The sequence below is a fragment of the Amphiura filiformis genome, chromosome 4 (genome assembly GCF_039555335.1).
Source record: "Amphiura filiformis chromosome 4, Afil_fr2py, whole genome shotgun sequence".
NCBI lineage: Eukaryota > Metazoa > Echinodermata > Ophiuroidea > Amphilepidida > Amphiuridae > Amphiura > Amphiura filiformis.
In genome coordinates, this window is record NC_092631.1 from 80,783,797 (window position 1) to 80,799,931 (window position 16,135).

Here is a 16,135-nt window from a genome sequence, read left to right on the forward strand (position 1 = left end):
GAATGTTCTTTACTTCCAGTTTATTACTGCAAGTTGGTAATAAACAATGCATTAAGTTACCCATTTTTTATCCCAATTGCTTTTATTCCATCCTGTATAATTTGAAGGTCACCCTGTATAATGAGTTAAAATGTGTACATTTAAATTGCTTTTGCCTTCAGCTTTCCAAAAATGTATACTTTTACTAGTTTAGGGTTGATAATTGTGGAGATAATCTAATTAGAAACTCGATTGGTATACAAATTCATAATATTTGTGATGTAACGCTGAGGGTGGCAAGTTCAGGACACATGGCCATTATAGATCTATACTTACAACCCTGTGACCGCCGGGTTCTTTGAGATAGCCATCCCACTATAAAAAGAACCACTTTCCGGGTTTGTTTAAAACTTACGAAGATGAAGGTGTGAATGTGTTATTATTATTATTACATGTATTTTATTATCGTTATTATTAATTATTATTTACATTTTCGTATTCTTTAGGCATTGAAGAATTATTGAACAGATAGTAGGTAGATTTCAGTAGGAAGTAAGAAACTATGGCATACGAAACCCCGCCACCTGCCTATCCAGTCGTCAAAGTTGAGGTATGTAATTATGGTTTACACAAAGGCGAGCAGGTACACACCCACCCCTGTACCACCAACTTCACACAACACCCACCTATCTTAACACACACACTAGCATAAGCACACCCCCATCCTCCTACATACACATATTCACATAAAATACGATGAATATTTTGTAAAATGCAAGTTAAAGCCATATTATTATTATTTCTTTAAAAATAGATTAGTATTAATTTTCAATAAAATATCAGCATTTACTGTCAGATATGTCCCCTTTTAATTTTGAGCCGAACAAGTGAGGTAAAGCAAAGAAAATCGGAATTTACAACTAGCGCCAATGCATGTCACGCCGGCGGTTGTAATATGGTACTACCCTCTGGCGTGTGTGTGTGTGTGTGTCCCGCACGCCGTGTACGTAGGGGTGTGTTGACATCGCATACGCGTTCGACTAATATTTCTATCGTAATAATAAAACGCTGATTCAGGCGGTTTAGTCAAAATCTCGGATTTAGACAAAACTACAGCACCTAAAGTCTTGATTTTTGCAGAGAATCTTTGTTTACTAAAATACATTACAATCGTGTAAAAACCTGAATTAAAATTTTTTTTGAGGGCGTTCTCCTCAGCAAATGTTATAATATGGCTTTAATGTTAAAGGGAGGTAAACAGATTTTTTGGGCGGGTGCGGCGTGCCGCACCCGCCCTATATTCTCTGACCTTCTATTGACCTACTTTTTCACATGCCGCAGTGTTGAGAAAATATTCGTGCCGGTTATATCTCAAACACCCACAGAGGTGATAGTTTACGGCGAGTTTTGTAATTATTACTTGATTTTGATATGTAAGTAATACAATAAAGTCGTCAAAGGCAGTAATGTGTTTGTATTAAAAGAAATAACAAAAATAATTATTTAAGTAATAGAAATACTATTTGGAAATTGCAGCAAGATTTGCAGATGTTTTTATTTGAACAGTACCAGTTCACCAGTTTTGCTAGTTTTCCTTATCTTTGGGCTAAATTAATAGCATCGTGAAGGTCATATATATCATTTTATACTGACAGCTTCGTATGTACTTAAAAATACAGCTTGTATGTGCATTGTGTTCAGTGTGTACATAGGCTATTTACTTTTCAAATCTTGTGATGCTTGTATAAGGTATTATAGACAAATTATTAGAATGCATGTGCACCAGTAGAAATGGCCCAGGTTGAATAAAATAAATAAACATATGAACGAATATTTTATTCCCTGGATTATTTTTGTTGGGACAAAATAATGATATAGTTTGACGCTTTGAAATACAGTTATGTTAATCATAATAAAGTTACAAAGGTACAAAATAATATCGATATATTGTAAAATCAAACTTTTCCCCTCATAAGTTGTATCAAAACAACATATTGAGGAAATTGATATGACAGATTTTTAAACTTTGATATATGGAAAGATACCCCAGCCCTGTTGTCTCACCAGAGAAGATGAGCAGAAGACTTTCTATCTGATGATAAAAAAAACTCTAGGTATGATTATGAAAATGTTTTAAATAACTATTATCTACAAAAGTTTTATAACAATGTTTTATATAAAATGTTAACATAAAATGTCTTCTGTTATGATGTGAAGGGTTAAAATAAAAACAGGGAAAATCTGTTTCAGCAGAGAACAAAGGATAAGCAATAGATAAGATTAAAATCAGGGAAAATATGACACAACCTCCAATGGGGGAATAACAAACGTATAAACGTATAAAGTTAAAAACTCTTTTATCTTGGAAATCGATGTTGTGTCATATTTTCCCTGTTTTTAATTGTGAAGACTTACTCATTCTTTCATTTCTCTTGACAATTTTTCATTTGCCCGCCCTATTCCTTTTAAAGGAATTTTTATTAAGGATATGATTTGTTCACACTTACTTGTAATGTCAAATTGTTTTCCCTTTTATGTGAGAAAAAGGTAACGTGATTAATTAAAATAATAAGTAAGCTAATACGTGGTTACGAGCGTGGTCCCGATTGTAAACAAGAGCGGACAAGAGCTAATTCGATCCCCATGTTCATCAAGAAGCAGCAATACATCTTGGTATTGGCCTTTTTTTTCGACTCAAAACCCAGAGACACTATCTTACCCTTCCCAGAATCATTTGCAACATGATACCGTACATCCCCTAATTTCAATTGACACACCCATTACTTTTTACTGGTTTCCTTTGTTTTCATTTTGATAATAGGCTGAACATGGGTCGCTAGACAAGAAATAAACATATTTATTTTGCAGGATCTGGATGTGCTCTATTCACTGAGGTATTAGTCACTATCGAGTATCGACCCATGTGGCACAAAAATAGGAAATCAGTACAAAAAAATTGATATGGAAGAAATCCATTATGGAAAGTGTAGATACGTTCTCTGCTCCAACACGTGTTGTCCTGCAATTTTCTGAGAATTTCTTGAAAACATGTCTCAACCTTAATCTACAATTTGGAGGTTTATGATTAAATAAAAAGGTATTTTGACTCTTGTTTTCGCCACGGTTTCTGTGCTGAATTAAAACGATTGAAACGATAAAAACCATTGAGAATGAATTTTAGATTTCCAAAGCGATAGTAAACAAGTGCTTTCTTTTTATTGGCTGAAATGTATCATTCTGCAATTTTGTGTAAATTTCTAGAAATCATATCTTAACGTAAATCTGAAATTTGGAGGTTTATAATTAAATACAGGGTGAGGCCAAAAATATGCAATAGAGAAAAGAATCTATTTTTATTTAAGAACCGATTTGAACCTTTTAGGTTTTAAAACATTTTATAAATGATTTATCCATTAGTGACCTTGTGTGAAAAAACCAAGGAATTAGCATTTACCGTTTTGTTTTTATGACACATTATATAGCGATACCCAATTTTAATATTTGTCCAAGAAACATCTAAAATTTGAATGTCAGTCCACTCTGTGTAAGGTAGATTCGGAACTGCTATTTTCTTAACCTCATTGGCATTGAAATAAAATGGAGCACCCAAATTGTTATTTTCCTTGGTCTTGTTTAAGGAAAAGAAACATTACTTGTTGTTATTTTTCGTTTTACCTTTACTTTAAAGATGTTTATTTTCTATCAAAAACATACACATTTGTAGGCGGTTTTTTTAATCTCGAAATGAAATACGCGCAAATTGAAGTGGAGTGAATTATAAAATATCCAGTAAGTTGGACATATTGGGATTTAAAAAAAAATGGAGTTGAAGTCGAGTGAGGTATGAAGGACTATGAAGGAATAATGTTAGTTTGTTTGTTTTAACAGAAAAAAGAAATTGAAATAACGCAAAAATCAACCTTATTTTTAGTTAAAGTCAGTTTCAGAGCTGGTGCCTTTATCGTGCATTGTGTGCTCTCATTCAAAATACCTCGTGGACAAATAATGAAATTGGGTATCGTAGCAAAATGACTCATAAAAATTAAACGGTAGATGTGATTGACTTTATTTTTTCACAACGGGTGCGTATTGAGTGTGTCATTTATATAAACTTTTAATAATTGGAAAGTTCAACGTGGTTCTTACATAAATATCGATTAAATGACGTGATTGGGGCTCGAGCAAACTGGCATATGAAAATATTGAGAGAGAAAAAATCAGGACTCCGCGAATTGAACCCCGGTCGCTGGATTACCGGTCCAGAGCTTTACCACTGTACAACCTGAGTTCACAGTCGGTACGCAGGCAATCTCAACTTAAGTCCCCATGATAACTCTCTCATTGTGTCTCAGCGGCCAATTATATATTAAATAATGAAGAAGGAGGCGGCCTATATGCTTCACCCTGGCAGGGCGTAAGACAATGCGAAACACAACTTAATATATGTGAGGATCGGAAATAAACGATGCAAGCCCGAGAAATTATTATAAATATCGATTCTTTGCTCTATTGCACTTTTGTTTTACTCACCCTGTATAAAGGTATTTTTGATAGTGGGGAAAGTTTTTTTTGCTCATGTAGTGATGTTTTTTAAACTTTCAGCCCCCACCCTGGAAGTTAAATGATGCGTCCCTTATAGGGTTTTATTTTTTGTTAACATATTTACAGCTTTTTTGTTTTGTTTACAGAACGATTTTGTGACATTGCAATTTTCTCTAGTTGGGGGATTTTCCCAGCACTATGATCTTCTGGTGTATGGAGACGAAACGGTATATTTTTTCTTACATTTGACTTATTTCGTTAAAATAAAATTTAACTCGTCATCAATTAAGGTCGAATAATCCAGAATACATTTCGATAAGATGTTTGATAAACGCATAAAAATGTTGAGTGGCCATAACTTTGAGCACGACTAGCTTAAGGGCTGGGGTATGTACGGTTGGACTGTATTTTTTGTGTGATATGAGAGAACATCAGACAAATCGAATTGCATTTTAAATACGGAGAATGTCCTTCTGATATCAAATAATTTTGATTTATTTTTCATTCGTGATATAACACACATTTTATGGCAAATGATAATTGGCAAATAAAAATTGATATTTTTCATAGTTAAAAGTCTAATGATATGTACTTAAAGTGTATGTAGCTGGGATGAAAAGCCGACGATCAATTGAAAATTTCGACCTTTCGTATTGAAGATATGGATTTTTTCCCAAAAGCAGCAAACAAATTTAGGTCTTTTTGGTGGAAAATGTTTATCTTCAATATGAAAGGTCAAAATACTAGTTTGATACCAGTCTTGTGAATACTTGTGAATAAAGACATTGGAATACTTGATTGAATTAGACAATAATAACCGCGGACCAATTATTTTGACGTCATTATGGAAATTGGAGGGTTTTGTTTTGGGCGGAGGTATTTTATGTAATTAAATACCACGGCCCAAATAAAACCCGACTTTTGGGATGCATTCTTGATTTCATTTCGTTAATAAAGTAAGATACGTCAAATTGGATTGTCAAACTAATCCGTTTTCATAACTTGTATATATTAATAGAGAGCAAAATTATACTTATACGCTACTCAAATTTATGTCAATACTTTTATATGTTGTTCGTAAAGGTAGCTACTATAACAATTAAGATGAGTGTATAAAATTGTAGCGTGCTTTTTGGATGCTATATCGGTTTGGCAGTAGCTACTTTTACGATTAGATTGAATCTATTGAGCGTATAAAATAGCAGCGTGACGTTTGGGATACTGTATAGTTGGTAGTAGCTACTCACTAGGGTTATATGCAGAGCGTGTAAAAAGGTAGCGTGGCCTTTGGTAGCTTCTTCCACAAGACTGAGATGTATGAGCGTAAAATGCTATTGCGACTTTTGAGTCACTCTTCATTGTTAACCATTATCCATTATTTGGTGTTTTAGCGCAATATATTGTTCTACAGCCAAAACTGACGTTTGACGTTTGACATTTTATTTTTATATTTTCTAACAGATTTTAGATGAACTATATCCTCATATAAGTTCAATGATGTCTAATCAACCCATAAAGCGTAAACCAGCTGTGCATTGTCTTAAAGTCAACGTGGGCGCATCGGGACTACTACAGTACAATCAAATTCAGTTCTTCAAAATGCTAGCATCAAGGGGATTCACTATGAAAGCATCCAATGTTATGCAATATCCTAGACCTAGACCACAGTATGAGTTTTTCTTTGCAAGATAACAATGTATCAAAACCGAGAAAAGGCTTTAATAATTACAAAACTCTTGTTTTTATACCTTCTCTGAATGTGATATTAATTTTTGGTGCTATGTTTATTTTTGCCGCTGACGAAATGTTTGATGTACTCGATTGTCTAACGGCTTCGCTGATGTTCACAATTTGTTGCATGGAACCTGATGTAAAATAAATAGAAACACTCTCCACTTTCTGGAAAAATCATGGTTGTTACAACTTCAATGGCTAGACTAAGTTTAAATACTAGTAATACAATCCTTTCATCGATCGAACATCATGATTGTGACCCGAGGACTGCGACAACGCCATCTCTGTAATATACAAACACACTCGCTACATTATGTCAATTGAAGGTGGTCCGGGATTGGGATCATGGACTTCTAAACAATTGAGAAACCCAGAGGGTGTTTAAATGTAACCCCAGAATACATTGCAGCCACGGACGGCATGTTTGAGAAAATATCACACTGGGAAAATGCCAGTATATATACTTTTATTTATTTATTTATTTATTTATTTATAACATTCGGCCGAAGCCAGGCTAAACCCAATAGTGCTCAGAGGCTACTAAATTCAAGGGATGCCTCTAGATATGACGGGACAGGGATATGGGAAGAGGTCCGATTTTAGAAGCAGGAGGAAAACCGGAGCACCCGGATCGGCAACCAAACTCACATGTGGCACCGCGGGGAATTGAACCCGGGCCACAGTGGTGAGAAGCGAGTGAGAAGACCATTACACTAACCCGCCCTCCTCTGGGCTCTGTAAAGTATCGCCCATATGGACATAAATGGAATTTTAGGCACAAACCAAAAATACCCTACCGTTAAAATCGCACCCTCCCGTAAAAATCGCACCAGCAAATAAGGGCACGGACCCTTAATTCTTGTTAGAATATTCAGAGGAATGAGCTCTCGTTGCATACGTAAAATTTACCATGAAGAAAAGGAGCCCATATGCGCCATTAGGTAAATCTTTACGGTATATGTGCTACAATGCATTACGGAATGTACATACATGTATAAGTACCGCTACGTGGGTGGTAAAGTACAAGTTGTAGGTCATGTTTGATAGTTTCTATAATATAATATAAACATGAAATGAGAAATAACACGTCTTTCCCACTATAATGCACCGCAGACACCCATGAGCTTAGATGACTCATTTTTTTGTTCTGCACATCTAATTACGCATCTTTGGCTTGAAAATATGATTTATTGTAAATTTTTATTTTCAGGCACAGACAAAATGTTCAAGGCACATACTGAAGCTTACCATATTCATTCTTTATTTAATTAGGCCAAATAAAAAAAAATAAACATGTTTCACGTCCCTCCCGCTTCCTTTTTGAGGTTTCGTCAATTTTTATTTTTATTTTTGAAATTCAGTTATAACTTTTCAAAAATATGTCTAGGAAGTAGAGATGCTTTCTATAGCCTTGCTAATATACAAGAAACATTTTTATAAGGTTTTTTGATAGTTAGAGGGGGCCTTTGTCTCAGAACAAGAAAGAAAAAGAGGCCTCCTCCTTTTTCCAGGCATTATTGTATGTGCTAAAACAGCTCTAATTATGGGTATTTACACTGATTTTGCGAGAAAAAAAAAAGCCCCCTCCCCTCCTTTTTTTTTTCTTCAAAAACCCGGACGTGAAACATGTTTTTTATTTTACTTGGCCTTATTTATAACAAAAGACTGGAAAGCCTGGACAAACCCAACAGTGAGAATTTTAAACCTTAAAAATGCGAGCGCAGTGAGCAGAAAATTTCGCATATTTGAATGTGTTCCTAACGTTTTGATACACCTTTTTAGGGCGTAATACGGTGCCCAAAATATGTGCCAAAAATTGCCACCCCCCCCTTTCGACCTGCCAAAATGCTTCCCCCCTTTGGCCTGCCAAAATGACAGTCTTGGGCATTGGAGATTTACAGGATGAGAGGATTGGAGAATGAGTCTGCAAAGAAATCTCTGAGGTGGATGGAAGGTGAAGGCATATATATTCAACTGCCCATGTGCAAGCCTTACAACAGGTTTTTACAAATACCAGCTTGAGATGTAAGCATGAAATGAATATTAATAGTAAGGCAATTTTCTAGAAAATAAATTTTTTTGTAATGGATGAAAGGAATAACTCATATTGGACTAAATAAAAATATATGTAAATAGCTCCCCCAATTCGCACACAAATATACAATATAAGAATAAAAATTACCACAAAAAGGCAGAAAGAAATGAAAAATTTGATAATTTTGAAAGGAAAATCTAATTTTTACATAGTTTAGCCAAAAACCCAACTTTCACGTATATTTACGTGTATTTCAATGGGACTTCATTTAGTGGTGTGTTAACAAGACAAGAGGGAGACGTTTGATCATGCGCGATAACATTATAATTTTGTTGCTCCCCGGTGTTCAATAATAACAACAAGCATCACTGTACATCTTAAAAGGTATTTATGAAAACCCTAATTTATCCTGTAGCAGAGAAAAATAATGTAGGCATTTTATGCACATATTATACAGTACACTTTTTCCGGGACATTTTTGTAAGGTAACATGTCCCGGTAATTGTACGTCAGATAAATACAACAGCGTACCGATTTAAATGTTCTATATTAGCTATACACTGTAGTATATAGTATTAAGCGTAGTACTATCCTTTACGATGATTAAGTCTGAGTCAGTCCAGGGATATGAGGTCAGCCATAGTACCATACAATTCGTTCATGGCTTTCATGCATGTTCATGATCTGATAATAATAATCATGATAATATAACTTACAGCTTACAACCGTGTGACCATGGTGACCATCCCACTATAAAAGAGAACCACTATCCGTGCTTGTTACTTACGAACATGATGAAGGTGGGAATGTGCATGGTAATAACATAATTATGTCTGTAATTATGTATTTTATAAAAATTCCTTTAAAAGGAATAGGGCGGGCAAAAGAAACATTGTCAAGAGAAATGAAAGAATGAGTAAGTCAAGTTCACAATTGAAAACATGGAAAATATGACACAACATCGATTTCCAATGGGGAATAACACAAAACGTATAAACAAAGTTAAAAGAGTTTTTAACTTTATACGTTTATACGTTTGTTATTCCCCCATTGGAGGTTGTGTCATATTTTCCCTGATTTTAATCTTATCTATTGCTTATCCTTTGTTCTTTGCTGGTCAGTTGGAACAGATTTTCCCTGTTTTTATATTAACCCTTCACATCATAACAGAAGACGTTTTATGTTAACATTTAATATAAACATTGTTATAAAACATTTTCGTAATCATACCTAGAGGTTTTTTTTATCATCAGATAGAAAGACTTCTGCTCATCTTCTCTGGTGAGACAACAGGTCTGGGGTATCTTTCCATATCAAAGTTTAAAAATCTGTCATATCAATTTCCTCAATATGTTGTTTTCAATGTTTTGATACAACTTATGAGGGGAAAAGTTTGATTTTACAATATTTCGATATTATTTTTTAACTTTGTAGCTTTATTATGATTAACATAACTGTATTTCAAAGCGTCAAACTATATCATTATTTTGTCCCAACAAAAATAATCCAGGGAATAAAATATTCATTCATATGTTTTTTTATTTTATTCAACCTGGGCCATTTCTATTGGTACACATATATTCTAATAATTTGTCTATAATACCTTATACAAGCATCAGCAAGCACTATTTGTCACAAGATTTGAAAAGTAAATAGCCTATGTACACACTGAACACAATGCACATACAAGCTGTATTTAAGTACATGCCGAAGCTGTCAGTATAAAATGATATATATGACCTTCACGATGCTATTAATTTAGCCCATATAACCGTCACGAATATTTTCTCAACACTGCGGCATGTGAAAAAGTAGGTCAATAGTCAGAGAATATAGGGCGGGTGCGGCACGCCGCACCCGCCCAAAAAGTTTAAAAGGGTAAAATGCATAGCATAATATAACCCGGGGGTACTCCCATTTTGGAGGTGACGCGTACACGCAGGGCTGTAAAGACCCCCTTTTCAGCGTCGCTGTCACCCAAAGACCCAATCATAGGGCCTGCACTTTGGCTCGTTTTTGCAGGTTTACATGGTCCAATAATCACAAGATGACTGACATGTGGTAACAAAGGAAGCAGTCACTGCAATTTGATTATGTCCCATATGATTGGCCATTCAAGACACCCCTGTGAATATACTATAGCGGCCTTTTCAAAATATAATACCTGTTTGCTTGACTGCATTGACAATACCCGGGAACAATACACACAGTATATGCATTGGACAAACTTTTTACAATAAGCATGATAAGTGATGATGTGACCTCCAGATTTATACATCGTTCGTCTCGCACAGTGACGACATTTGATTGAATGGACTGCGCCGTGATTACGGTGAAGGACACCGGTTCAAATCCTTTGTTTGGAGCCAATCGATAAAAGCATGCAGGGCCTCTATACCCTATACCCATGTACAGTTTATCCCTTACATAACCTATGTCTTGAATACGCTGGCAAAGTTATGTAATAATCGGATTAATACTATATAGCAGTAGGTAAAAACAAGTTTTGAATAATCCGCGCTACAAAGTCCCATTCAGTGATCCCAGCGAAAGTGAAAAAAAAATCAAATTGTGTATAAATTTTTAATGAAAAACAAATGGCAAAAAAAAACAACAGGAAAACGACAGTATTGACGAAGTTGAAGCCCCATTCAAATACATGTAGCTAATTTATATACTGTCAGTACCGGTATATAAATTACAGACTCACGTAAATGCATTATTTTTTTTTGTCTTAGACACACGGCTTTCGGCTGAACCACTACACTAGCAAGCTATGTTAGCACATCTATGACAATGACGAAACGTACAAAATCAGCCATAGGCCTTTTTATGACCTTTGACATTCTTTTGTGGCGAGTGACATGGTCTTTCAATTCACGCCGAGTGTCCTTGACAGGTTCGACTATGCTTCAGTGGTCATGAAAGAATTCAAAAGATAACCTCTGCCCCAATAATCCCATGCAATTATCTGAAACTGCTCCTCGGATCATAAGAACTCAGTCCTCAAATGATAGTCATAATAATGTCCAAAATATAAAAATTACTGACTATCATTGAAGACTGAGTTCCGCAGTCTAGTATCCAAAATCTGAATTTTGATGATTTTTACGATCGTCGGGATGAAAAAAAAAATCAAAAAATCACTGAATGGGCCTTTAGTTCCCTACTCTCCTTACCCTGACAATATAAATCAAAGAAAAATAAAGAAAAAATAAATAAAACAAGAAAAGAAAAAAAAAGACAAAGAAAACGCATTCTGAATACGAAGAATGTCTTTCTGATATCAAATAAATTTCATTGTTTGGAATTCACGATATAATACAAATTTTATGACAAATTATTAAAATTTGATATTTTTCACATTTTTGATATATAACAGTCCTCGAAGTAAATATCATAAATCTAATGATATATTCTTAAACAGTCCCTGGCATACCATACATGTATAGGCCTATGTATAGTACATTAGTCTGCTTTATCTGTTTTGTGCTGTTTAAGCAAATTTAAACATAATTTCCATAAAATGTAAGCTTTTACTGTCAGATATGTCCCCTTTTAATTTTGAGCAGAACAAGTGAGGTAAAGCAAAGAAAATTGGAATTTACTACTACTAGCGCCAATGAATGTTATACGATTGTAAAGCGGTACGATCCTCTGGGTGTGTGTGGGCGTGGGGGTGGGTGTGCGTATGTGTGTCCTGCACGCGTATTTTTCTGCAACTATAACGGGACGCAATACGATACCGGTATGTTATAAGAATCAAACTTACAAGAAAGATGGCTCTTGTCAAATCCTACAATTCTGTCAGAGAAAATATGCATATTTGCATTAAATTTTTATTAATTGACATAATTGATTAATTAATAAATATTTTATTTAATGATTTACCATAATTCCAAACATGTCAAACAATATGTCAAATTAAAGCTAATGAAATGCTTTATAAATTGGTAAGAGCACATTTTGCAGAATGCATTTAGTATTTTAGTTACATGATTCCAAACATTCTATTCCAATTTTTTGCTACACACGCATAGGAGCTGTACTTTTAGAATCCGCGCCTAATCAATAATAATAGTCTTTCACTCCATTGTCAAAGTACTGTGCTCCCTGTAGCATTATAGTGACCAGGTCGCGATATTTTTTTCCTAGTCAACATTTGCATCACATAATACATTTACATGATATAGGCCTATATGAGGCTGGATTGAGCTGTGTTCAGTTTTATACGGCGGATTTATTGCCATAATTATTACCTCTTACTTAAAGGAGGATTTCGTGATCCTAGCATCCTCTTTTTATGACATTTTTCAGTAGATATCCACGAAAAAAGCTTATTTCCAAAATTTCAGTTGATTCCTATTTTGCGTTTGCGAGTTATGCATGATTATGTGTATTACACTGCTCCATAGACAATGTGTTGTAATTTCGTTCTGGTGCACCAGAACGAAATTCAAATTTGGCGATATTTTTGTTAAACGAATTAATCTGCAAGAAATATTTGGTACATAAACATTATGTAGCCAGAGGTATCCAGTGGTGTAAAGTGGGGGGATGAGGCTGTGGATCACGAAATGCCCCTTTAACAAAAGAAAAACAAATTTATTCCAATTAAAATTCTACCAGGGTTCGAACCCACAACCTTTTATTTAACAGTCGAGATCGAATACCACTACGCTGTGAGTGCTTCTGGCAGAAATGCGTTTGTTCATCATACTTATTGATTACGGAATAAATCGCAAACACACGATATATATATGTGATGCGATCAAGCAAAATCAGTCGGAACTCGGAAATATTGATTTTGAGATATAGCCAAATAAAGGAAATATTTCCTTTTGTTTCTTCTTGTTTTGGAAACTCTTTAATTGCTCATATCTTTGGAACTGGTTGTTCAATTTCAATTGGATTTTCTGCAAAATCCAGCTTTGTAAATGTGTTTTACTATCCTGTAAGAAACTGAAAATTTATTATTGCCGAGTTCCGACTGATTTTGCTTGATCGCATCACATATATATTACTTGTCTATTAGTAATGAATACGTATATAATCTCCAATCAATAATGAACCTTGCCTCCGACTATGCGGTTCCTATGCAAATGTTGACTAGTAAATTAATATAGGCGACCAGGTCCTAGAGTGTGATGGTTTTGTAGCAGATGACAGTGCTCATTCAAGCCTGTCAAGGTCAGTTAGTAGCCACTTGCTGAATGGATGGCCATTATCAGCTATCAAAGAGATGCCTTGTGCAGCTGCCAATCACAGTAGAGGTTTGATAACATTTTGTTAAAAACCCAAATGTGATATAAGGACAAAGCTGTGCATGTTGGTACTTAATTGTTTGGATTCTTATGTTGAAATTCCCTTGTATTAATATTTTTATGTGTAGTGTATATTGTTCATAAATTATATAGCTTTTAAATTTTGGGCATTTTTGCTCTGTTGCACTGTACCATTATGGAATTTGAGCAAATCAATTACCGACACAAGCAGGTATACAGTGTATTATTTTATTTTTATTTCGTATCTCAGGAGCACAGCTCACTTGGTAAGGCGTCAGAATTTGGTACACGAGCGCTTCGAACTTTAAATCGGAAGGTGGTGAGTTCGAGCCTCATCACGGTCACATTAATTTTATAAACCAAATATTGTTCGAACTTTTCATATTTGTTTTTCTTTTATTGTTTCTTTTTCTTTGTCTTTTTTTTTTTTTTGTTTTATTTAATTTTTTCTTTATTTTTTTTGATTCATATTGCCAGGGTAAGGAGTGGAGGGAACTAACGGCCCATTCAGTGATTTTTTCATCTGGACGATCGTAAAAATAATCAAAATTCAGATTTTGTACAATGATATAGTCAGTAATAATCTTTTGATCATTATATGACTATCATCATCCGAAGAGCAGTTTCAGACAATTGCTTGGGATTGTTGGGGCAGAGGTTATCTTTTGAATTCTTTCATGACCGCTGAAGCAGAGTCAAACCTGTCAAGGACACTCGGCGTGAATTGAACTGATTTAATTTATATACTGACAGTATATATAAATTAGCTACATGTAGGCCTATTTGAATGGGGCTTCAACTTCGTCGATACTGCCGTTTTCTTGGGTTTTTGCCATTTTTTCATTAAAATTTTTATAAAAGTAACAATTTGATTTTTTTTTCACTTTCGCTGGGATCACTGAATGGGGCTTTGCAACGCGATATATTCAAAACTTGTATTCACCTACTGTTATAGCATTAATCCGATTATTACACAACTACGCCAGCGTATTCAAGACATCCAATGCAAATAATCACCTAGATTATGACGTTCATACCGTAAATATGGCGGAGTACTCAAATTCATTCAACAAAAGCATGATTACAAGCTATTGCAATCTACCGCGACAGCTCGTCTCACACACATAACAAATGCACTATAGGATCAAATAGGTTGACGACAACGTTTGATTGAATGCACTGCATTGCGCCATGATTACGGTGAAGGACACAGGTTCAAATCCTTTGTATGGAGCTAATCAATAATTTCACGCACATCCTCTATTATTGCCCAATTATTGCCCGGGATGATTGCACACTGTAAAAGAGCTATTGTTATAATGTTTGATGAAATCGTGTTTAACTATTTGCTTAAGAAAGGCACAATACAGATAAAGCAGACAGATTTACTACATGTGGTACATGTATAGGGAATGTGTTCGAGTATTACCTAATTATAATAGGGGCGTATCCAAAAATTAATTCACACCCCTTTCAAATGTCAAGCCAAAGTGCAGGCCCTATGATTTTATCACGAACACATGCTATTTTACCCGAAGACCCCCTATTTTTCCATTTGATATGTCACCCAAAGACCCTTATTTTTCAATTTGAACAGCAACTTTCATTTATCACTGATTTTGTTATTTATTTTGAAAAACAAACAAAGAAATTTAAAGCCATTTAGAACTAGAAATTCGACGTTAGATCTTCCTTTGGCGCTGTTTCGGCTCTCACCCAAAGTTTCTATTTAAAAAAAGGTCATATTCTCACCCAATGATCCCATATTTTTTAAATTTTGCTCTCGCCGAATGCCAAAAATCATGCTATCACCCACTGACCCAATCACCCAATTGGTGATCAGGATGTTATGAGGGATAGAACCCCCACCAGTAGAGAACATACTGCAGTTACTGTCCGTTTTCCTATACACAATACACAGTGCTCTCACCATTGACGCGTGACCCCTACAAATGATCTACGTTGGAAGAATGGGCACTTGCCTAGTTAACATCACTGTGTGAAAAATAACCAGCCAATATGTTAGCTATTCTCCAAACTTCTAGCAAATATATTTCTCTAACATGACCTAAAATTACAGCTACGTTAGATGTTCAGAAATAGTCGCACTTTTGTAAAATATGAGTGAGGGCAAGGCATAGCTAGCCAACTCCCCGTGTTAATTGAATGGAGATTTGACCGAAAATATTGGTATCGGACCGCTCACTTCTGAAGGATGCCACAAAAAACGGTACAAGCTACATTTTAACTATTCTCTGGCAATCATCATGATGAGTTTCTTATATAGTATGCCGAAATTGGGTACTGTAGGTGATTGACAAATGGTCGCACTTTTCTGATAAATAAGTGACAGTGAACATGAAATATCAGCGCCCATAAACCCAAGTTAGTAGCTAGTTAGTGGAGGCCGTCACGGGACTGATTATTGATTATTGAAGTGCCTTATTAATAGATACGCACGATTTAGGGCAAGAAAAACAAACCGGGACACTTTTGGAGACATCATCATCATCATCATCATCATCATCATCATCATCATCATCATCATCATCATCATCAT

General features: G+C 35.1%; 2 protein-coding genes across 3 annotated transcripts in view; both read left to right on the forward strand.

Annotated features, from left to right (window-relative positions):
* Window positions 1-476: 476 nt before the first annotated feature.
* LOC140151498 (uncharacterized) lies at window positions 477-7,536 on the forward strand. The gene is made up of 3 exons (XM_072173855.1): window positions 477-589; window positions 4,668-4,748; window positions 5,983-7,536. Exons 1-3 carry the CDS (start codon window positions 542-544, stop codon window positions 6,211-6,213), a joined length of 360 nt encoding a protein of 119 aa, XP_072029956.1. The 5' UTR covers window positions 477-541; the 3' UTR covers window positions 6,214-7,536.
* A 90-nt stretch (window positions 7,537-7,626) lies between these two features.
* Window positions 7,627-16,135, forward strand: part of LOC140151497 (uncharacterized) — a 28,359-nt gene continuing 19,850 nt past the window's right edge. The window contains exon 1 of one of the 2 annotated variants that reach the window (XM_072173854.1): window positions 7,627-8,674. The gene's annotated coding sequence lies outside the window, so the exon portion shown is untranslated. The remainder of the gene's footprint in view (window positions 8,675-16,135) is intronic. The other variant, XM_072173853.1, reaches the window with a different exon arrangement.